Source organism: Meriones unguiculatus, chromosome 16 (assembly GCF_030254825.1).
Source record: "Meriones unguiculatus strain TT.TT164.6M chromosome 16, Bangor_MerUng_6.1, whole genome shotgun sequence".
Taxonomy (NCBI): Eukaryota; Metazoa; Chordata; class Mammalia; order Rodentia; family Muridae; genus Meriones; species Meriones unguiculatus.
Window position 1 is genome coordinate 61,375,886 of NC_083363.1, and position 22,128 is coordinate 61,398,013.

At 52.5% G+C, this 22,128-nt stretch overlaps 1 protein-coding gene across 2 annotated transcripts in view; it reads right to left on the minus strand.

Annotated features, from left to right (window-relative positions):
* Rfx8 (regulatory factor X8) overlaps window positions 1-21,105 on the minus strand; it is a 59,690-nt gene extending 38,585 nt beyond the window's left edge. For both annotated transcript variants that reach the window (XM_021655527.2, XM_021655526.2), the window contains exons 1-4: window positions 20,865-21,105; window positions 18,388-18,511; window positions 12,777-12,838; window positions 11,607-11,693 (exon numbers count right to left, since the gene is read on the minus strand). In XM_021655527.2, coding sequence (XP_021511202.1) covers window positions 11,607-11,693; window positions 12,777-12,838; window positions 18,388-18,511; window positions 20,865-20,929 — 338 coding nt within the window. In that variant the 5' untranslated portion in view covers window positions 20,930-21,105. The remainder of the gene's footprint in view (window positions 1-11,606; window positions 11,694-12,776; window positions 12,839-18,387; window positions 18,512-20,864) is intronic.
* Between the last annotated feature and the right edge of the window lie 1,023 nt (window positions 21,106-22,128).

Consider the following 22,128-nt stretch of genomic DNA (forward strand, 5'->3'; position numbering starts at 1 on the left):
CTTATTAGCAGGGAGACTCATCAGCCGTCTTGTGGGGGGTCCTGGCCGCAAAGGCTGTTTCATCTTCTCCCGTCTTGCACACTGGCTGGCTGACCAGGAGGCAGAGGGGCCCTCACTGGGCCGGGGACCCCTGGCTGTGATCTGGCACGCTCGGGTGGCTGCAGCTGGTGTGCCCCCAGGTGGGAGGTGGGCGCTGGAGCACCGCCGCTCTGCGCCATGTGCTTTGTTGGTACCTGGATCCAGCTGCATTCCACAGGCTCGGGCGGCCACCCCGAGGCAGCCCCCTGAGCTCATGAGCTGGCAGGAGAACAAAGAAACAGAAGAACAAAGGCTCAGCGGTTGAAGGGCAGCTTAGACACTTTCAAAGGCCTTTAGCTTGCTAAGGTGGAAAGGCTGTGTGTGTGTCTGTATTATGTGTATGTCTCTGTGTATATGCATGTGCATGTGTGTATGTCTGTGTATGTATGTATTTGTACGTGTGTATATATATATATGTATGTGTGTGCGTGTGCGCTCCCAGGCATGCGTGTATGTGGCGGCAGGAAGAAGGGCAAAGATTAGTTCTGTTACATCCTGAAGAGAAACACGGGATCACGTGTAATTCCTTTTTGGAATTTGTACTGAATAGAATGGAAAAGGACCGAAATTTTCTTTAAAATGTATTTGCTTGGGATTTAAGTTAAGCAGGGCTGTTTCCTCGGGTAGGATTAGACACGTGTCCACACGTCCACAAGCACACACAGTCCACTCCCACAAAAGGGGGAAGCGTTTTGCCCCTTGCCTCAGTCTGAGCAGCTAGGCCAGCCGTTACAGCAGGCGCACGTGGCTGCCTGAGGAAAGCGGGGTCTGGGAGGTCTGCTCCCTGCAAAGTCACACTAGCCTGGAGGTGGCGAGGAGGAGGGGCTCTGGGCGCCATGAGGGGTCTTTCTCACGTGCTGGTGCGCACTTGCAGCCATTTTTACTAAGAAGCAAACAAAAACCCAGTGATTGTTCAGACCTGGACCCCTCCTGGGGGGAGGTGGAGAGTGCCCACACTATCTGCTCTGGGCCTTGTCACCTCTGCACACATCTGGGTCCTGGTCCCTGGGATGGAACCAGGCCTCCTGCTGTGTCTGGGGACAGGATATGGAGGAAGGGGTGTGGAGACTGAGGAGCTAGCTCTATGTGAGCAGGCGGGAGCAGACAAACAGGCCTGCCTTGACACTGAACGTATCTGAGCTAGGCCTGTGCCTCTGTGGAGGGTTTGGGGACATAATGCCGAAAGCCACGTCCCTTTTCTTGGCCAAATCTCTCTGCTTATGCTTTCATGTGCATGGGGACGGGTGTTAAGCCAGATTCTTGAACAGCGTTGGCATAGGTTAGGGCCTCAACCAGCAGCGTTAGAGAGCTTGTGTGCTCTGTCTGAAATAGCTCTGGTAAGAACTGCTTCTCTCTCTTCTAGCCATGAGCCTGGAATCCTGGACTTCCCTTGTGTCCACCACTGAGCTGCACTGCCAGCCAAGCCTACCTCCCAGGGGGCCTTCTGACCTGCCTCCCCAGCCCCACGCTGGGTAGACACTAGAGCTGTCCAACATTAGCCATTCTCTCAGCTCACAAGGAGCCTCGGCCTCGGCAAGGCAGGCAGCTCTGGAGGAGCCCCAAACTCTCATCTGCAGCCTGGCCCGGGGCTCTCCCTTGGGTTTTAAACCTGGGGAGGCAAGTGTGAGCAGACCCAGGCGAGTGTGAGCTGACCCAGCTGTGCTCCCTCTGCTGATGACTTCCAGGTGGGCAGGGCTAGGTGCCCCTTGCTGCTCTCCCTGAGAGTGAGCGAGAGCTGTTAGACACAGGCAGTACACGTCTCGGGCACCACCCTCCCACCTCTCACCCGGGGAGAAGGGCAAGAGAGCACTGAATGGGAGCAAGGACTGGAATGGGGGTGCTCTACTAAGTCCTGAGACCTCTGGCTGCCCTGAGACTTCAGGGGCCTACCTTGCCTTTTCACCCAGATTATGGAGTTATGCCTGCTTTATTATTTTTAAGTGAATTTTTTACTGATGTAATTATCGATTTATATGTAGCTGTAAGAAATAATTAAGGGAGAGAGCCCTTTTATGCTCAGCTCGGTTCCACCCCATGGTAACACTGTTCAGAAACTATAGTACAATCGTCCCTCCAGATCTATGGGGCCCTGATTCCAGAACCCTCTGAGCCCTGAGGAAACCCAGCTCCATGGCTGCCAGGTCAGAGAGAGCATGCACACAGCCTGCACACCCAAAATCAGCTCTGCTTGGCTCACAGCACTCAGAACAATGGCAATCCTAGCAAAGAGTTGTGACACTGTGTTGTTTAGGAAACAATGTTGAAACACCAGTTCCTATGTTCAGTGCAAACATTTTTGGTTTCGGGGGTTTTGTTTTGTTTTTTTGGTTTTTGAGTCAGGGTTTCTATGTGTAGCCCTAGCTGTCCTGGACTGGCTCTTAGACCAGGCTGGCCTCGAACTCACAGAGATCTTCCTGCCTCTACCTCCCAGAACGCTGGGATCACAGGTGTGTGCCCACTGCAGACAATTTTTTTTCCCCAAATAATTCCCGCCCTTGGTTGATTGAGTGTAAGGCCGGAGAAGCCTCAGAGGGCTCAGCTGAATGACATCACAGCCCAGAGATGGCCTGGATACAACTAACCCATCTTACTCAGATTTGCGGTTTTACTTAAACTCATGTGTGTGTGTGTGTAAACATTTTTTTTCAATTCATTTATCTCTCACTACAGATGAGACATTGTTCTAGGAAACCCATGGAATAAGAATGGAAAAACAAGATACAGAATTCAGGAAAATATCTGCAAACCACACAAACAACAAAGGGATAATGCCTAAAACAGAAACAAATCAAGTGGAGGAGCAAGGAAGGCAGAGTGATGGCGCTTCCACAACTGCACTTGTGCCTGGCTTCCCTCACCTCTCGGCCACTCAGTTCTGCCAGCCTCTGTCTGCCCCTCCCTTCATGAACATGTTCTGTGAGAGGAATAACTTAGGGTTGGGGCTGTTCTCATGTAGCAAAGTCCCACAGGGATCCCCCCGAGTTCTGATGTCTGTCGGCTCTTTGTTCCTCTTCTCTGCTGGGCAGCATTCTAGGGCACGGACATACACAGCTCGCACAGCCACGTGCGAGCGATAGGTGGGCTGCCTCCAGGTTGACTGTGAGTGCTGTGGACCGCTAGAGTGTGCACACGCCGACATCAGTTTCCATTTCTCAGGGACAAACGTCTAGGAGGCCACGGATGTTTTGATGGTACTTGTCACCAAAACCCGCCAAACGCTTCTGTAGGGTGGCAATGGTTCCACATTCCCCCAGAGATGCGGCATTAGTGCAGGTTGGCAGCACCCTCAGAGGGGTCCGTCTTCCTCCTCCCGTCCATCTCACAGGCACACAGGCTCTGCTCGCTGCAGAAAGGCCTCGCTTTGGGAGCTGTTTGTCTCCTGTCCGTTTTCTAGGATTGTTCTGAGTTTTCATCCTGTTGGGTTTTACAGACTCCTTCTAGATTCTGGTTGTCTGACCACTGTGGACTGCACGTATTTTCTTTCAAAAAGTCTGTGTCTTTTCCTTCCCCTTTGCAGGACTTCTGAAAAAGTCTGACTAAGCTGTTCCTTCTATGGCTCAGGCATTTGGCACGGGGCCTGGGAACTTCCTGCCTAACCATAGGTCCCATCAGTCTTACTATAGTTTAAAAAGCTGTTATTCTTATTTTTTGTTTGCTTGGCTTACTGTTGTTAATGATTTTGTGATGAGATAGATTTTGCTAGCATTACGTGGTGTAACCTGGGAACCGCAGCCTCCTGACTAGCCGGGGGTGCAGCTTCATTCTTCTGGGGAGAGGCTCAGGTGGGTCTCTCTGTGCCTTGGCTGTCCTAGAGCTCACTAGAGAAAACCAGGCTGGCTCCTAACTCACAGGCGTCTGCCTGCCTCTGCCTCCTGCATACTGGCATGAAAGGTGTGTGCCATCATGTCGGGCACAGCTTCATCCTTGTCCCTGTAGTTTAAGGTTAAGCCTTGGATCTATCTTGCCAAGCATTTGTTGAAGTTCCTTTTTCTTTTGCATGTGGCTCTCTAACCATTGAAACTCTCCCCTCTTCTCTTAAGCTACCTGTGGGCCTCTGATGGCTCAGTGGGTTAAGGTGCCCACTGCCAGCCCCGAGAGCCCAGGCCTGACCCCTGGAGCCCACACAGTGGAAGGAGGCCTCCTTCCCACACGTTGTCCTCCGCCTTCCACTCATGTGCCTGGTACATAGTACGCGTACGCACGCACACATAACAACAAACAGCATGACATATTTTTAACTAAAAGTCCATCGATCGTATTTGGTGGGTCTGTTTCCAGAGTCACTCCCTGCCACCACTGAGAGCCAAGACCTTGGTTGTCGCAGCCACAGGGAGCACACCTCAAGATGGAGTGCTTCTGTTATTCCGCTTTGTTGAGGCCTTTGAATAAGCTTTTATATGTCAAGAGAAAAATCTTGCTGGGATATTAAAAAAAAAAAAAACCTCAGTAAGGGACACAACTCAGCCATTTAAAGAGAGAGCGTCAACGCTTTCTTGGTATGTTCACAGACTTGACCACCGTGTAGACTAAAGGCCGTGGTGCAGGCCCGGGACAGCGGCTTTAGGAAGGCACGGGGTCGGCCCGTGGCTGCAGTCTGGGAACTCCACCTGTGGGCATTCCCAGTAGCAGGCTGCCGGCAAGTGGCTCACGTGTACAGATCACAAATACCAGAGCTTTTGAGGAACACCTGCTTACCTCGGGGGTGTCCCGTACTTAGACGTGCCTGTCTGGGCGGAGGGGACCCTAGTGACACACTCCCCATAAAATCTCTGACTGTTGAGTCTCTGATGTGCTTCCCCCAAGTAAGAACCATTACTCACGTAGGCGGCTCCCTTTGTTCGCTGAGGAGGTGATGGGGTAGGGCAAGGTCAGAGGAGTCCCCTCCACTGTTGCTGTTTCTGTGTGTGTGCACGCACACATAAATACAGGTGCCTGCAGAGGCAGAGGTGTCAGAGCCCCTGAAGCTAGATGCTGGGCCCCGAGCCGCGGGACTCGGGTGCTGGGAACTGAACTAGGCCTCTAGTGGAGGAGCAGCACGTGCCGCTACCCACCGCGTCATCGCTCCTGCCCTGTGCTATATTATTTACCTTTTTTATTTTTTTAGGTTAAAAAAACCCTATCAACTTGTTTACGTTATCAGATTTGATGTATGTTTCTGGTTGGCCGTATAAATCTGAGTCATTTTCTTCTTTCTAACTCCTCTCTGCAATTCTATCTTCCCATCGGTGTTTGTAGATAATTACAATTAAGGTAATTGCTGGTATGCCAGCTCTTAATTTTCCCTTTACATGACTTGTTTCTAATTGTTTCCTTGGGTTCTGGGTTCTGTTTCTCCATTCTCGCCCTTTCTGACAGCCCCTTTAAGCACGAGATTCCACCTTGCGTTAATTCCAGCGGCTTTGGCACACGTCAGAGTCACTCTCCTGGCGTTTGCTCTATTAATCACAGCATTCCATCTTCCCCACAGCCGGTGCCCCCCAGCTTCACACTTCGCACCAACTGTGGGAATCCCTTTTCATTCAGGCCGTTTGCCTTCCCCGCTTTAACGTGTCACCACCTGGGGTTCCGGTCTTTGCCAAGCCACCGACCTCTGGCCTGGCCCGCTCCAGAGGAAGAAGGCAGCCTGTGCTGCGCTTGTGTGCTTTCACTCCCACCGTGTTTCTTCTTGCCCATGTCCCCGGTTCCTTCTGCTGTCCCCCCTCGCTCTCTGAAGGGTTTCCTTTAGCTCATCTTTTTGAGTGAGTTGGCTAGTGGCAAGTTATTTTTCCTTTTCATCCTTCTTTTCTCTTCACTCCTGAAGGAAACTTTTGAAAAGCTTTATTTTAAAGTGTTTCTCTCTCTGTGTATGTGTGTGTGTGTGCACGCACACAAACACACACACACACACACACACACGAATGCAGATGTCCAAGAAGGCCAGAGATATCAGGATCCCTGGAGCTCAGGCAGGCGTGAGCCTTCAAATGAGGACTCTGTGGCTCAAACTTGAATCCTCTGCAAGAGTAGCAATGCTCTTGCGCACTGAGCCATCTCTCCAGCCCAAGTGGCACAGAGGTTGGAGTCACAGTTCCTTCCCTTCGACTCTTGAGGACTACAGGCCGTCTCCTTCTGGCAGGGATGAGAAAGGAGCCGTTGGAATCTGTTTCAGGTCACATCCAGCTGGATGGACTTCAGGATTTCTTGCTGTTTTCTGTTTGGTTGGTTGGTTTTCAAAGGCTTACTTTTCAGAGGTTCCCCATTCCATTCTGCTTAGTGGCTGGTTCCTGCTAGTGCTGTCGGGGGGAGGGGCTGCTCAGGCTGGATTGGGGATTTCTCTCCACAGCCTATTCTGTGGAGAAGGAAGAGGAGGAGGAGGAGGAGGAGGAGGAGGAGGAGGAGGAGGAGGAGGTGCTCATCCTCCTGACTTGCTCCAGCTCTCTGGGGATGACAGAGTTGTGCTGTGGGGCCAGTGGGCTGCTAGAGCAGGAGGCTTACTGAAGCTGGGTCTCTCTGTACAGACCAGCTCACAGTTCTTAGTTTCTTTTGTTGGAAAGAAGTCTCTCAGGCTCCTGGAGAAAGGAAAGTGCTGCCTGGATAGACTGATTTTTGGTGAGAGTTCTTCTTAACTCCCAGAGTCAGAGAGAACTTGAAATCATACACTCCTGCTGGGAGGCCTCGGAAGTGCTGCTTCTTGGCGTGAGGACGGAGGACTGAAGGTGCCCTGCTCCTGTAGGTGCCTTGCTCCTGTAGGTGCCTTGCTCCTGTAGGTGCCCTGCTCCTGTGCTGGCCCACGCCCTGGGGTCCCAAACCAACTCTCTTTTCCAGCCGTCTCCCTCTGGTCGCTCTTGTCCCCAGGGACTGTAACTGCCCCTTGTTTCATCCGAGGTCCCGACAGCCATATTTAAAAGCGCGTTTACATTTACTGTGCACAATTGGGTAATTAAGCCATCGGCACTGGTTTGCAAGCTGGAGGCAGCCTGCTTTCTAGAATCGTCTGAGGTGGCTTCCTGGGCTGATAAGGGGACACAGCTTCCACAAAATACAGATTCATGCTGCCTCCCTTCTGCCTGACACACCCGAACACCTGGAGACGCTGGATGGATGGTGGAAAAGCTCCAGGTCTGTGAAAGAAGGGGACGGCTGGGGATTGCAGAGCTGCTGATATGGGAAGTTCTCCTATTTACCAGAGAACCACGAAGCACAGCGAGGCCACAGGGGAGGAGATCTAGAGGAGAGGGAATGCTCTCAGCAGCGGGACAGAGGCTGGAGGCCTGGCAGCCCACAGCAGCAGTCTCCCCATGCTGGCTGTGGCCCCACCCCGATCCAGAGGTGACCCCCTGGCTGATTCAGACACCAAATGGGACGGTTCTGCCACCCACAGGGCCAAGGAGAGCTGGCAGGGCCCAGGCCCGTCTCCCTGCTCCACAGGGTATAAAGAGGCTTCTCAGGAGCTACAGCCCACAGAGAGGGGGCCAGCGCAGGGACCAGGGACCAGGGACATGGCAAAGATGAAGCGCAGGGACTGGAAGCAGCCCCTGGGAGAGTGAAGTCCGGCGCAAACATGCACTTGACATCAGCACTGACATGTCCGGGACCCCAGACGAATGGCAGGGCCTCCCTCTGTCCACCTGTAGGTGTGCGGGCACAGGAACAGCCGCCACAGTCTCCCGCCCCCGCGACCGCCCTCACAGAGCCTGCGCCTACCAAGATTAGCCAACTGGTCCACCTGACCCAGCCGTGTGCCATACCTGACCCAGCCGTGTGCCATACCTGACCCAGCCGTGTGCCATACCTGACCCAGCCGTGTGCCAGACCTGACCCAGCCGTGTGCCATACCTGACCCAGCCGTGTGCCATACCTGACCCAGCCGTGTGCCATACCTGACCCAGCCGTGTGCCAGACACTCCACCTTGTTCAGCATGAGCACTATCCCTGCCCCCACGGCCGGCTCTTTATAACAAACACGCTGAGCTTCTGTGACCAGGCACCTCATCTTTCTGTCTGTGTATCTGTCTTTCCCCATTCTCTAACCACCCCAGTCAGGTCCAAGTCTGCAGAACCCGTGCACAGATGCCGCATGCCAGCACTCAGGAAGTTAAGCCGTCATTGGGGCCACAGTTCACAGAAGCAGGTCGGAACCTACAAGTCTAAAGTGTGGGCAGCGGGGAGGGGGGCTCATTTCCCACACAGATGATTCAAACACGATCAGGAGTCTCCTCAGACCATACCAGATGCCCAGGCCACACAGAACCTCACCATAACCAAGTACCAGAAGCTGGATGAGGAGCAAGAACTGACGAGTACAGACATGCACTGTCCAGCGGGGCACCGTTAGACAAAGCTCTGGGCTGCTACGAGTCCCTTGACAAGGATCTGGGAAGAAGTTACACAGGAGAACGAGGTGGAACTATGGAAAAGCTGGACAAAGAGCGTATATGATAGCACGGAAACATGCAGGCATGAGAAAAGAAAGGACAAGGACAGAACACGTGAGATCAAGGGCACCCTCGGCCTCCCAGGTGGCCTAAACATTTCCCTTGCACTCATCTGGTCCTAACAACATCCCCACCGAGCAGATATCCACGGCCGAGGAGGAAACTGGGACACAGAAGTCGAGCGAGCGTCCCAAGAGCACACAGTTTAGCAGCAGAGCGGCTGACGTGCCGGCGGCTGGTGTCGTTCTGTCCGTATAGTGACATAGCATCGCACAGCTGAGCTGCCTCTGGGTGACGTGAGCTGTTTCAGTAGAAAGCATCCCAGTGGGGTTCTGGAAACGTCTTCTGATTGTCTTCTCCATGCCCACCCTCCCTGCTCGGGGGCCTGCCCTCCCATTCCCTTCACACCCCCCAGCTCGGTGCTCAGACTCTGCTGCTGTTCTCTCTAGCTCAGGCCCTTCGCACGGGCTCTTTTCTCTGCTGGAATGCTGTCCCAGAATTCAATTCAGCTGAACCATTTGTTTGAACTTTCACTCAGACCACACTGCCTCGGGAACCTGCTTGTGACTCCATTACTGTCTTCGGGCCACACCTTGTCTTGCTCTATTTCCTTTCTCCCTGACTCCACATGGTAGGAGGAAGAGGGCATAGCTGTATTTTTACTACTGACATGACAGTGGGCTTGATTTTCTGTGGGGACTCAGATGTTGGTTGAGTGATTAAATGAATTGAGGGCGAGCTGTAGCAGTCCTATTGCTTTCCAAAGCTGAACTTTCTTTTCAGCTTGAGATCTAATTTTTAAGAGGCACTCAACAAACAGGAGGCTTCATAGAAAGTACCTATGGCATAACGGTCACTGTTCATAGAAGAGTTTGCTTGGTATCAACAGCAGGGCTGTGTTTATTTCTGTCTTTGAAAAATCTATACTTGCTATTTCTTGAAACATTTCACCGTGGCCTGATGTCAGAGTGTCTGTTCTCCTTCCCATGGGAACCCTGTTCATTTCTGACCCATGTTATCCTTGTGCCACATTAAATGCAACCCTTAGCTCTCCCATTAAGCAAGCAAAGGGAAGGGGCCGTGTCTCAGCCACTGGACAGGCTCCTGCCTTTGTGCCTCAGCAGCCACACTCACAGAGGGCCCCTCATACAAACTTGTTATCATCAAAATCAGATGACTCTGAGAGTGAACAGGGTACTGATCATGCCACAAGTGAAACGGAAATTTCCCTGGGTTTCTCAGACACACAATCACCTATTCACACCAGGTGAAGGCTCAGTGGACAGCTAACAAACAGAGCAGAAAGCCTGTCTGGGTAGAGAGGCCATGGGTGATGTGGAAGGGCGGGGGAAGAGGCTGCCCTGGAGCTGCACTGTTGGAGATGGTCCCCTGTTGTCCTCGGGGGATGTCAACATGAATGGTTGCTTCCGGAGGACCCCAGCAGGGAAGGAGGTAGGGGATTGTGGAAGGCCAGGATGATGGGAACGAAAACGAGCTCCACAGTCCCAGGAAGGTGAGCGTGGCTGACAGCATGGCTGCCAGCATGGAGAAATACAAAGCAGGGCACAAAGCCTGCCAGTGGTGCCTTATGGGTAGCTTTTACTCCAGGTGCTTCTGGGAAGGGATGAGGCAAGCAAATCAGAATTTTAGGAAACTGGGCCTAGCAGTTGTGTAGAGAGTAGGGAAAGGCTGAGAAGGTGGTCACGAGGTCCACAGGAACCCAGGTGTCCCTCAGCATCCACGGGGTCCATCCAGACTTCCTCCAGGGCTCAGGTCCCTCCCATACAGAGGAGTGTCTGCAAGGAGCCCCACTGACTCCTCGTGTGTGCTCTAGGCCATCTCCAGACACTTAACCCTGGAAAGTGTTACGTGCTGTGCAAGCAACTCATGTGCTGCCTGCTTGGGAGGCGGGCATGAGAAGCTGTGCCTGTGCATGCCTAGGCCTACCTGCCAAGGGCACGGCCTGGGTTTGCTTGCGTCCCCTCAGCTTGGTTTGATCTGTAGCGATGGAGACTTAACTGCTCTCTGCGTGGCCTAACATGGGGGGGGCGCGAAATGCCAGTATCCCCAAATAGGGAAGGTAAGCAAGGATTTGGGGTCCAGTGGAGTCAGGCATGGCTTAGCGTGAGCATCACAAATAGGAAGTCAAGAAGAGAAGGCACTTTTCAGGGAGGTTCTAGTCTGACGTTTCCACATGGGGTGTGAGGTTCCCAGGGGTCATCTTGGCGGAGGGAAGGAGTGGTAAAGGTGGGAGGTCAGAGGGTCCTGGCCAGACCAGATGATGGCCTGCACTTACTGGGGATCTTGGTTTCTTTAAAAACTCAGCTATGTTACATAAACAGGTTTCTGTTCTAATCCCAGGTGTGGGACTTTAGTTTGTCCACAGCTGATAACTGCCCCGTTCAGGGGCATGGTCTTTGCCAGCTGGAGTTATTTAAATTCTGAGGACTCTGAGGGGTATAAACACAAGATCCCAGAGGGAGAACGAGGTGGCTTGGAAGAGACGAATGGAGAGAAGCCTTCAAAGAAAGAAGAAGACTGCTTGCTTGCTGCATTTGGGGGTTTCCTGGTTACCTGGACAGCTGGATTTCCTGACTATTGGGATTGGTGTTGCCCCAAAAGAACCCAACAACCCTACCCAGCCAGAAGAAGTAAAGAGGTCTATGTCCCCTGTCCCTTCTAACCTTCTTTCTCTTCTACCTAGGGTTGGGGGGCTGAAAGGGAGCTAGAGGCTTTAGGAACCTCAAATAAAGTAGAGTTAAAAAAAAAAAAACTATTCTCTACAGGGAAGAGGTTAAAGAAAAGCACGGCCCTGTGAGGGAACAGCAGAGTCCAGAGGGTCATGACATTTCCAGGAAGACCTGACCTATGGCTCAGGTGACTGGAAAGGTGATTACAATGAGCTGCCTATGGAAGCCAACTGGAAACGGGCTTCTCTGGCCAGTAGCACTGCCGGAGGCTGACATGGTGCAGGGGCCGCAAGTCCTGTGTTCTTCTTCACAGGGACTTGTGGCAGAGCAGCCCACAGTTTAGCTGGGTCCAGGTAAAATCGGAATGGTTTTCATAGAAAGCAGGCTGTGTCCCATGCCCAGGGAGCCCAGGGAAGACACTAACCTGTGACAGCTTTTTTTACCCAGGAGGTAGCAGTAATGAGAGTAGAAAAAGGAACTTTTCTTGATATAGATGCCATCATAGTGGTACCTGAAAAACAGGGTTTCTTTTAACTCACGTCCATATGTTCAGTCACAGCACTTGACTTTCTGTGATGCCATACATACATACATACTTACAGACAGATATACACACATATGCAAACACACATATACAATGGCAATATATGTATATCATGTGTGGAAGTTTGAATTTGGGGCTTTTCCCTGGCTGTAATGCGTAGGACGGTGCTTGGGAGCCTGGACAGCAGCGCGGCCCTATTCCACAGTCCGTTCCTCGGTGAGGACAGCAGGCGGGCTAGGTGACCACACCACCCCTCTGAGCCACCACAGCCCATCAGACCATTCTCCTGAGAATAGCCAACAGAAGTGCTGTCAGATGCTTTGTTCTGCTTTCTGGGTATCAAAGTTCCTCATCTCAGAGGGATGTCCTGGGGCTAGCCTCCTGTCCTGCCACCTTCGCCCCTTTGAGGACTCAGGCTGCAGACAGCCAGACCCCTCCCCCCAGCCCCTCTGTGGAGACTACAGCATGCGCCCAGGCTAACAATACAACCATGCTACTTCAGTTTAATTACTGCCCAAGGCTAGGCTTGGCAAACTCTGCGCCATCTTCAGTTTCTTCACAGGCAGCCGGCCCTTCCTCTCTAATTGGCTTCTGTCCCTGCTCCCTGACTTCCTGTCTTGATTTAAAACAAACAGCAAATGACAATGATAATTGTGTGGCAACTGTGATAAGGACACACTTGATGGCACTGGAATTTCCTTTCCCGTTGAAACTGTCACCTTCGGCCCCAGCCTCCTGAATATAACTGATAGGCTAATTGGCCAAATGCTTAAGATGTTTCCGTTCAAAGAGTAATTAAAGCAATTGGCATTATTCTACGTGTGTAATTATTTAAACGTTTTAATGACTGGGCGCATTTCATGTCATGATCTTCAAATCTTAACGAGAGTTTGCATCAAATGAGGGTAGTGCTGCCTAATGACCCAGACACGGCCTCGGCCTGAGCCACGGCGCCATCTGCCACACACAGTTTATCCTGCTTTATCATTTATGCTCACTTGTCCACATCTTCATTTTCACCACTTAATAAAGCAGAGGTTCTAGCCATACCTGGCACTTCCTCGGGTGCCCAGCCTCCGGGTGCCCAGATCAGGAAAAACCAGGCGCACGAGCTGCAGGAACAAACCAGATTGGAGGGAGGGGGAGGAAATTTGAAAACTGAAAGCAAACTCACTTCATCTATATTTACTAAGGAGTTATAAAAAGTATTATAGCTGATTATAAAGAGTATATATGCAAATAAAACTAGGAGAACACATCAGCTAAGTAAAATACATCACACAGGGGGAAACGCCATTTAAATAAACCCTGGTGTCCCGGCTGACTCAGACCCCGAGTGCGTTTTCAGCGGGGGTCACAACCACTGCGTGTGTGCTGGTGTGAGATCCACTGCCCTAAGACAGAGCATTGAAGTCCCAGCATTTATGTTTTTGGATTGAAGGGCTGGCATCTCACAGGGTGTCAGGCCTTGCGGTCTGCTCCCCTCAACATTATCGCAGCAATTCTCCGGAAGTCAGATCAGCAGCAGCTGCTCCGGTCTAGCCCGTGGGCTGCTATTCTTCTGCTGCTTTCCTCTTTTTCTGGTGTCATAGCTGTTGTCATGGTCCACCTCATTTTCTAATCTCGGAGGTTTTTGTGAATGAATGGTGCTGAATTGTTGAATGACATCCACTTGGATTCAGGGTCGTCTGTGGCCTGGGTTCCCCTGATGTGCTTTGTGTGCAGGGACACTTAGAGCAGGACCCACTCTGGCTGCCTCAGCACAGGCTTAGCCACAGGTGCTGTATCCAGGCTCGTGCCCGCTCGAAGCAGAAACGCTGTGGGTAGGGACGTTTAGAAGCCACAGCACCACCGGGGACGTCACTCTGGCTCTTCCCGGCCCTCCGCCCTGCCTGGCTCTCCACAGCCTCCTTTTTTGTGTTCGCTCCCTGGAGCAGCACTTGAGAGAAATGACATGGCCTTCCTCTTCCTGACTTACTGTCCTTCTTCACCCCTATCTGTCTGCCGTCTGTCTACCTTCCTATGTACCGATCGTCTATCTATCTTCTGTCTACCCATCAGGCCACCACCATCCACAGGCCTCTATCTAGCCTGTCTATACAGCAGAAAGGAGCAGACGATGGAAGAGTGAGCTGTTTGACAGCACAGCCTAGGGGCAGGTAACTGTGGCCGTTTGTTACAATATGGACGTTTAGTTATAAAAAAAAAAAAAGAAAAGAAAAAGTGTTGAGCTCACCCACACATTAGTATGGGGTGAGGTGTGTGGAAGGGTGTTCCAGTCACTCAGAGTATGTCCTGTGAGGCTGCTGCAGGTGCCATCTTGTGACAACCCAGAATTCATGTGGGTAGGACAAGGAGGGCCTTGCTGGCTGAGCAGAGAGAAAGGCTCTGGCTCTGTCAAGCCAAGAATGGCCAAGGGCCTTCTGAGGCCAGAAGTCAGCAATGTGTGGGAGCACTGGGGTTGGGAGGGCAAAAGCTTGCCCTGTGTGGTCCTAGAAGGTCCAGAAGAGGCTCCACCAGAAAGTGTACCAACAAGCCAAGGGCAAGGCAGGCACCGAAGAAGCCACCACCAAAGGGGCCAGCTGGTCCCAAAGAGTACAGCCTCCTTGACCGTCCTCTCTCCCCCATTCCTCCCAAGATGGTTTAACCCACTCCTGGCAGCAGGTGAGAAGATGAGGCAGGAAATAAGAACCACACTGCTTTGCCACAAGTCACAGACCAGGAGGAGAAGCGGCCGCCATGCCACCTGAAAGCTGTGATCCCAGCACTCAGGGAGGCAGTGGCAAGAAGATCTCTGGGAGTTCTGGGCCAGCCTGGTCTACAAATCCAGTCCAGGACAGCCAAGGCTGCACAGAGAAACCTTGTCTTGAAAAACCAGAGTTTAAGCACGAATCCCAGCCCTTATGAGGCAGAGGCAGGCTGATCTCTATGATTTTGAGGCTAGCCTGATCTACAAAGCAAATCCAGGATAGCCTGGTCTCTGCTACACAGTGAAACCCCACCTCACCCCCCTTTCTCTATGAAGCTGGGCATTTCAAGCATTAAGCTTATGTGGTCGAGCAGACTGGGGTGATAACTTTGCCTCATCCAGGGGTTCCTCGGAGGCCTGCTGCCCACTGAGCAGCTCATCAGGGCAGAGGGGCATGGCAGAGCACAGGGACCTGAGAATGAGGTCTGCGGTTATCCCAGCTCCTGCTGTTCATACAAGCGTGCATGCACGTGTGCAGATGAACTGCGCACAGAGCTAGGCCTTTGATAGTGAGGCCACAGGCAGCCTCACAATTCCCCCTTCTTAACACTTTTCCATTTCCACACTGCTCACAGGGGAGACACAATCCTGTTCTGAGCAGGAAAACATGGGTGATGTTGTGTTAGCCGAGGAAGCCCCCCCCCCCCGGAAACTCCCCAGTCTGGGGAAGATGTCGCTGGCACACCACACATCCCTCGCAATCGTCCGTGCGGGAGCCCCTTGGGACCCGACTCAGCTCCCGGGGCGGAGGGAGGAAGTGAGAATGGGATATTTGGCTGCTTCTCCGGTAAACATGCTTTGTGCTCATATCCCTTTCCCTTTCCCCTCCCTTGTCCATTCAGCCACAGCTCTGGCAAGCAGGATACGGTCACAGCAGTTGGTCCCATGCCACTGGCCTATTCTTTAGGCAACTTGCCAACCAGACTTAGAGTCAGAGCCTTGGCATCTTGGGGAGTGGATTCGAATCGAAACATTAAGACAAAGAGTTCGAAATTACAGAAGAGGCCAGACACTGGGGACTCTCATTTCTTTCCTTTGGAAAGCTCTGCAGAATGAAACATCATAACAAGATTTTTTTTCTTTTCTTTTCTGGAAACAGGAGCTCCACATGCAATGCAAAAGCGCTACCACTGAGCTATGTATCCCCAGACCCTACGCCTTAAAAAGAGGCAGAAGAGAATTTTCTTCCAGAACTGAACTACCTCCAAGGACACCATTGAGACTGTGCCCTCCTGCATTTACACCCTCCCCTGAGAACACTCGTGCGTGGCAGCTAAGAAAAGGCTGCCGTGCCAGCCTACCCAGGGCACCACAGAGCCTTTGATGACATTTCCTAAAATTCTGAGTGATGCAATGGCAGGCATTTGGGCTGCAGGATAACAGCTTGGAATCCCCAGCAGGTTGGAAAACCTTTCTGAGTCACCCCATAAGACGCAGTGATAAAGAGACCTTTAATGTAGTTTTCCTCTTTGGTTTTAATCTGCTTATTTAAATGGAGTATTTACTGCTTATAAATCAGTCTTGGGAGACCTAGCTTAATTTTCACTTACGTGGAGGAAAAAAAAAGTCCTCATATTTGTTGATAACATATTTAAAGTGAAACTAAGAGAATGATAAGACAGATAAAAGCCCCAAAGAAAATAAAAACAAAGAACCAAACAAAAGAAAAAGCACTCCTGAGTCGGAGAACGCCATGGAGGCAGCGGGTGGCACTGGGCTGCATCCGTGAAGCCAGCTTTAAGAGGAATATCCAGAAACCGAAGTCCTCAGAATGAAATGGGTGGGCAGGAAGGTAGCCTTTGAGGAGCCAAGAGTAGTCGTGACCCGAGCACAGCCACGTGGCCGTCGTTTCCTGTGTGAGCAGCTGTCACTCGAGAAGATTCAACCACATTTCAGAAGCACAGAACGGGCCAGGAGTGACGGAAGCTTTGGGTGTGAGGATGTGAAGCTTCGGGTGTGAGGGCTGAGCTGGGAGAACAGAGCCAAACAACTCAGCATTTGGGAAAGCACCCCAGCACCCCCAGGACTGCAGTGGGAGGTAGGGAGAAGCCAGTCAGAGCAGTCTGGTCCCCACGTTCACGACCACGCAGTGAGATTCCCCTTCGTCAGTCTTCAGGTTCGAGCCTAACAGAAGATCCTCACATGCACTGACCATGGGTACACGCTCAGTTATAGCAGCAACCTCAGGAAACGGCTCTCGTGCCCACCATGGCGGAGGACCACCCAAGTGGGGCATCACACAGAGAGCAAACGAACGCATCATACAGGACTAGGTGACAAAGGTTCGCCAGCCGGCCTCAGCCTCCGTCTGCCTCCTCAGCGCTGGGTCACAGGCAACCACCGCATCCAGCTTTCTGCATGGTGCTGGGGATCGGAGCTCTTGCAAAGATCGGGGAGTGTGAACTGACAGCTTTATGACCCTAGGAGCAGGCTCCTTGTCACCTTAGTTGTAAGAGATGGGTCCAACTCTGAACCCCAAGACCAAGTTCTCGGCACAAAGGAGAATATTTGTCCCAGAGAGACAGGGGCAGGGATAAGGGACAAAGGCAGGAGACAGAGCACAAGGGAGAAGGGGAGAGGCCGAGGGATATCTGGCAGGGGTATTTGTTTCAGAATGGGACGAAGGGCTGTCTCTAGATAGAGAGGAGACAGACGTGGCCTACAGGAAAACGGTAGTTTATAAAGGTAAAGTGGAACCCCATGTGAAGATGAGGTGTTTGGGCGAGTTAATTATTCGAGCCAAAGGGGACTTTTGATGTTGGGCTTCCAGACTCTGAGAGCTGGACCGTGCATTCAGTCTCAGGAGGAGGAAGTGTCCGAAGAAAGGAACAGACCTTGGTGGCGAGCTTTAGGTTATAATAGAACCGTTTTTAGCAAGCCAGGGGGGAAAAGGGGAGAAGGGCAAGGCCTGCGAGGGCCGTGCTCGCCAAGCCTGAGCTAGCTAGAGTCTCGGCACCAGTCATTCCAGATGAACTTGGGCGCGTGGCACAGGCTGTGGCCTAGCTGAGGACCCAGGGCAGGAGGGAGTGATGTTCACCAGTCTGTCCACCCTCTCCTTTGCAGAAACGTGCTGTTCCTCAGTTAGCGTCAGGCCTGAGCCCCGAGAGCGCCCTGCTCCTGTGTGAGGTCCACAGCCGAGGAAGACGCGCATAGGCTCCTATGCTTGGCACCGCTCAGACCAGGTGACCCGCTATCTCTGTGCTCAAGGGTGTTTTGGTTTGGTTTGGTTTTGGTGGAATCAACAAGAGAAAAGAACTCTGCATGCTCCAGGAGGTTGGCTCCGCCAGCCTCACACTGTGGCCGTCTCTGGGACCCTTGGTTTGAATAATTCCTCGTTTTACTTTGCTAACTATGAAACACTACTGATGACACCTGCCGAGGCCTGGCAGCCTGGACAACTAGAATCCAACTTCAGTGATGGTTGGGTACCTCCACTGCTGTGTACCGGAGTGGATCAGAGCAGTGTTCTGAGAGCCTTGGCAGTTCTATGTAAGTGTAAGGGCCTAGCAAACCCAGCTCTTTGGGGGGAGGGGGGCAGTGAGTGTTGGGGTTGCCATAAAGTGGTTTTCAACTTTCTCAAAACCACTGTGAAGCGTGGAAATGCAAAGTAGATTTTTAATACAAACGAAGGCTGTGGCTGTTGCCTCCTGTGGACTGCTGCCTCCGGAGGGCAAAGCCAACTCTCCCCGCTAAGGCCCCACTAGACCCAAATGCACTAAGCTTTCCCCGGAGGCAGCCAGTCCCAGAAGGCTTTGCCATCAGCAACACTGTAGCTACATCAGTCTGTGCTCAGCCTAACCTAGCTCCATCCTGAAGCCCTGTAACTCAGAGAGGCAATAACTCAGAGAGATCTCGCCCAAGGTTCGACAGTGGGCCTCGGTGAACGTAGCCTTGTTGAGTCGCCGTACTTACCTTCCCAAATGTCGCTGGATTGACTTGGTTCTGGGCGCTCTGCCCACAGGTCTCCACATAAATCTCATACATAAGACAGCGAGGCACGCTGAACCCTTCGCAGATGCAGAAATTGTCAACCAGCCTGCAAAGAGAGGGGGGACAGAAAATCAGTGGCAGTTTTCCCAGGCAAGGACATTCTGACGGAACTAGTGACCAGGTGCACGTGTGCGTCCAAGCAAACGACCCTCTGCATCACCTCACTGAACTGCAACAGCTCACGGGCAGTGAACGAAAGCATCCCCTTTGCCCCGGGGCCAGTGTTGGGAACACAGGCTATGGGCTTTCCATTGTCAATGTGGTAAGGTTGGGGGTTTTATTGTAGGAGAGGTGCGTGCTAAAAAGAGGCAGATACTGTCTGAGGAGCCTCTGCAGAGGCTGCAGCTCAGATCTATGTAACTACAGAGTGGAGGACTATTTACCCAGGAAAATGCAAAATACCACCACAGCGGAAAGTCAAGGAACCAAGGCAGGCAGTTTGGTGCGGGGCTTAACTGGACCAGGAGGCCCACAGGCTAGCAGCCTGGTCGCTGCTTTATGGAGCCAGATGGGGGCAGAGGAACTTTTAGGAGGTGGGACTGGTATAAGTAAGTTTGCTAACTGAGGGTGTGCCTTTGGTGGAGATATTGGGCCCCGGGTCCCCTCCTCTCTGCTTTGTGGCTGCCATTAGAAGCACTTCTCGGAGATAATCTTCATGATGCTCCATCCTGCCATCCTGCTGCAGAACACCAAAACAATGAGGCCAGGTGACCTGGGACTGAAACCTCAGGAGGAGCCATTCCTTAGGGAAAATTATTTTCTTTATTAACCTGATTATTTCAGGGACTGCCATTTTTATCTCTCCCATCAAAAGGCAAATAGAAGTAAGAACACTGCAGACACAGCTCCAAGGAGCGCCTGCTGTGCTAAGCCTGGCCTCTGCTGCATGCCGCTCTGAGGAGAGGGTGTGAGGCAGGGGACTGCCACAGGTGACCATGGCTAAGGGGCTGCTAGCGTGCCACCAGAAGAGGCTGGATGCCCAGGCCCCACCCCACCAGGCCCCAAGGGTTTGTGTCCATGGTATCGTGTCCATTCTCATGCTCCCCAGCCTGACTGGTCTCTTCCTGTCTCTGAAATGGAACCTCACAGTTCCAGTCCCCTAGACCAGCCAACACCCCAGGGATAATTTGTCATGTGCAGATGGCAGTAGTACTGCTGGCCTAGACAGGACTCCGCCTGACTAATAGGCCTTGGTCCCACCTAACAGGCTGCTGACTGGAAAACAAAGGGTGAAGTGTGCAGATACGGCCTTCTTCACAGGACAAGGGCTGTGGCCTCTCCCTCCTCTCTCTTCAGCTGCCTCCAAGGGCTTCATCCAGCTCTTGCTTGGGCAGCGCTGTCCCTCCCTCTGGCTAGCCTGATCTCTTCCTTTCCAAGGCTCTATATTAGACACTGGGGCAGTATTTTGAATGCCAGTGTTAGGCGAATTCAAGTTCCTCCCGCCCGGCCCTGGGGAAGAGAACTCTGGGTATGAGAACTTCTGGGCTTGGGACTTGAGCTGGACTTGCACCCTCAGTTATGTGCCAAACGGACCTGGGGCACCTGCCTCGCCCACCTACAAGCCACCTACGAGGATGCCCAAATATTTAAAGTTTTATAGTGATTCTTTCCAGTTCTCTGTGGCAAAGTTCAACACCCAGATTTGCAGGGCGAGCTGAAGTAGTTAATTTAAGGCATCAACCGAGTCTTCCTGCTAAGAAGCCATGCAAGGGGGTCTGATTACCTATTATTATTTTTAATCTCATTCAAGACAAGAAAGATCATAAATTTTCTTTTGGAAGAAAGTATAATTTATAATCATAAACATTTTTTAATAGTTCTTACTCGGGTGACTCTTTAAAAGGAGTTTCCCCTGAGAAATAAATGACTTAAAACTTACAAGAAGAAAAATGTAGGCTGATCTATAACAGTCACCTTATAAAGTCAGGTCTGAAGACTGACTTCAATTATTTTCCTATTTTTAAAGAGTGGCAAAGCCTTGAGTTCAGTCCCAGGGCCGAGGGTATTTTTCTTTCTACTCTCCCCTCCCCCTTTCTGTATTTAAATAGCCAAGAAATGAATCTCACAAACACCATGGAATGCATCGCTGAAGCTGAAAGTTGGTTTAAGTTGGACAGATCCATTCTAGAGCTCACGCCAGGAGGGAAAAAAAATAACGTTTCCTCCCCTGGCCAACGCCTGCCTGCGTTCGAGCACTCCTACCGACAGGCCCCGCCGGGGGCAGCCGATCGCTTCCCCCGGGGAGTGTGACCCCACGGGGAACAGCCAGGTGGAAAACCCGGCCGGTGCGGATACGGGACCGCGTGTGGCGGGGACTCCCGTCCGCAGCCCTGGCCTCCGGGCCCGGGGTGCTCCCCTCCGGCTCCCCGGCCTCCGGCCCCCAGCGGCCCGCCGCTCACCACTGGATGATGCCCCGGTGCAGGCCGCGGCCGCCCGCAGGGGAGACCGGCACCGCCTCCGCCATGGCTCGGGCCGGCTGCAGCCGGACAGAGAGCAGGCGGCACCGGTCCTCTCGGCCGTGTTTACTTTAGAGCGGGGCGCGCGGGGGACTCGACTCGCGGGGCGCACCCGGGAGGAGGATGCTAGACACAGGCCCTGCACCCGAGCAGCTTCCCCGATGCCGCCCGGCACACCCCTCCCCCCACGCCGCCGCCCTTCCCCCGCCCTTGCGGGCTTTGGAGCAGCAGATCAAGCCTGGAAACAACAAACCAAAAAAACACCTCCTTCCCCCAAGGGGTTCAGGATAACTGGACTGGGCCGGGGTGGGACCTGGGTAGGGGAGTTGGCCTGGGAAAAGCCCCTCTGTGGATGAGGCTATGTCCCCGCCCCCAGCCCGAGGGCTTGGGGGGCCTAGAAGATGAAAATAGAGGCCCAGGGAGCGGGACCCACATGAGGCCACTGTGCTGCTTCAGGGGGCTGCTGTTGCACATTAATGCCCCACACCTGCAGCCAGGCCAGCGCCTTTTCTGCCCTGCAGAGCCAGGAGAGTTCACGTGGTTGTTCTGTGACACTGAGGGCCAGCTGCCTCTGGAGCTCGCATCCTTCATGGGGAAACAGGCGGCTGAACCTAGAGCTACACACACACATCAAGGACCCAGCCGCGGGCAGGGACACTGGCTGCCCACTGCTTGCAAGTCTCCTCAGGATGACTCCGTCTGAATGAAAAGGCATCTCGCCAGTCACAAAGATACAGCACCAAAGCTCAGCTTGAACACGAGTGACGGACTTGAACAGGCCTTTTCTGCAGAGACACACAACTGTCCTTTAAGTACCTAAAATAAAGAGAGTCTCGACTTCAGACATCAAGGAGATACAGGCCCAGGCTGTATCACTGCAACGATACAGTTTTCAAAAACTAGAAAAGAACAAATGTTGATGAAGATGTAGAGAAAGTTTAGGACCCTTCTTTCCTGCTGGTGGGGCCGTAAAGAGCAGCAGCTGCTATGGGAACAGTAGGGCTGGTCCTTTAACTGTGAAATTATCACGAGATCAGCTAGCATCCATCTCTAGATGCACACTCAAAGAAAGTGAAAGCAAGCTGAGTTCACGGCAGCACTGTCCACAGGAAAGCCATCAGGGTAAGAGGGTGAGGGGATGGTCCCTCATGCCTCCAGAGAGCCTCTGTTGGAGCAGAAGAGGGCGGGGGTATGCTTAGGAAAGGAA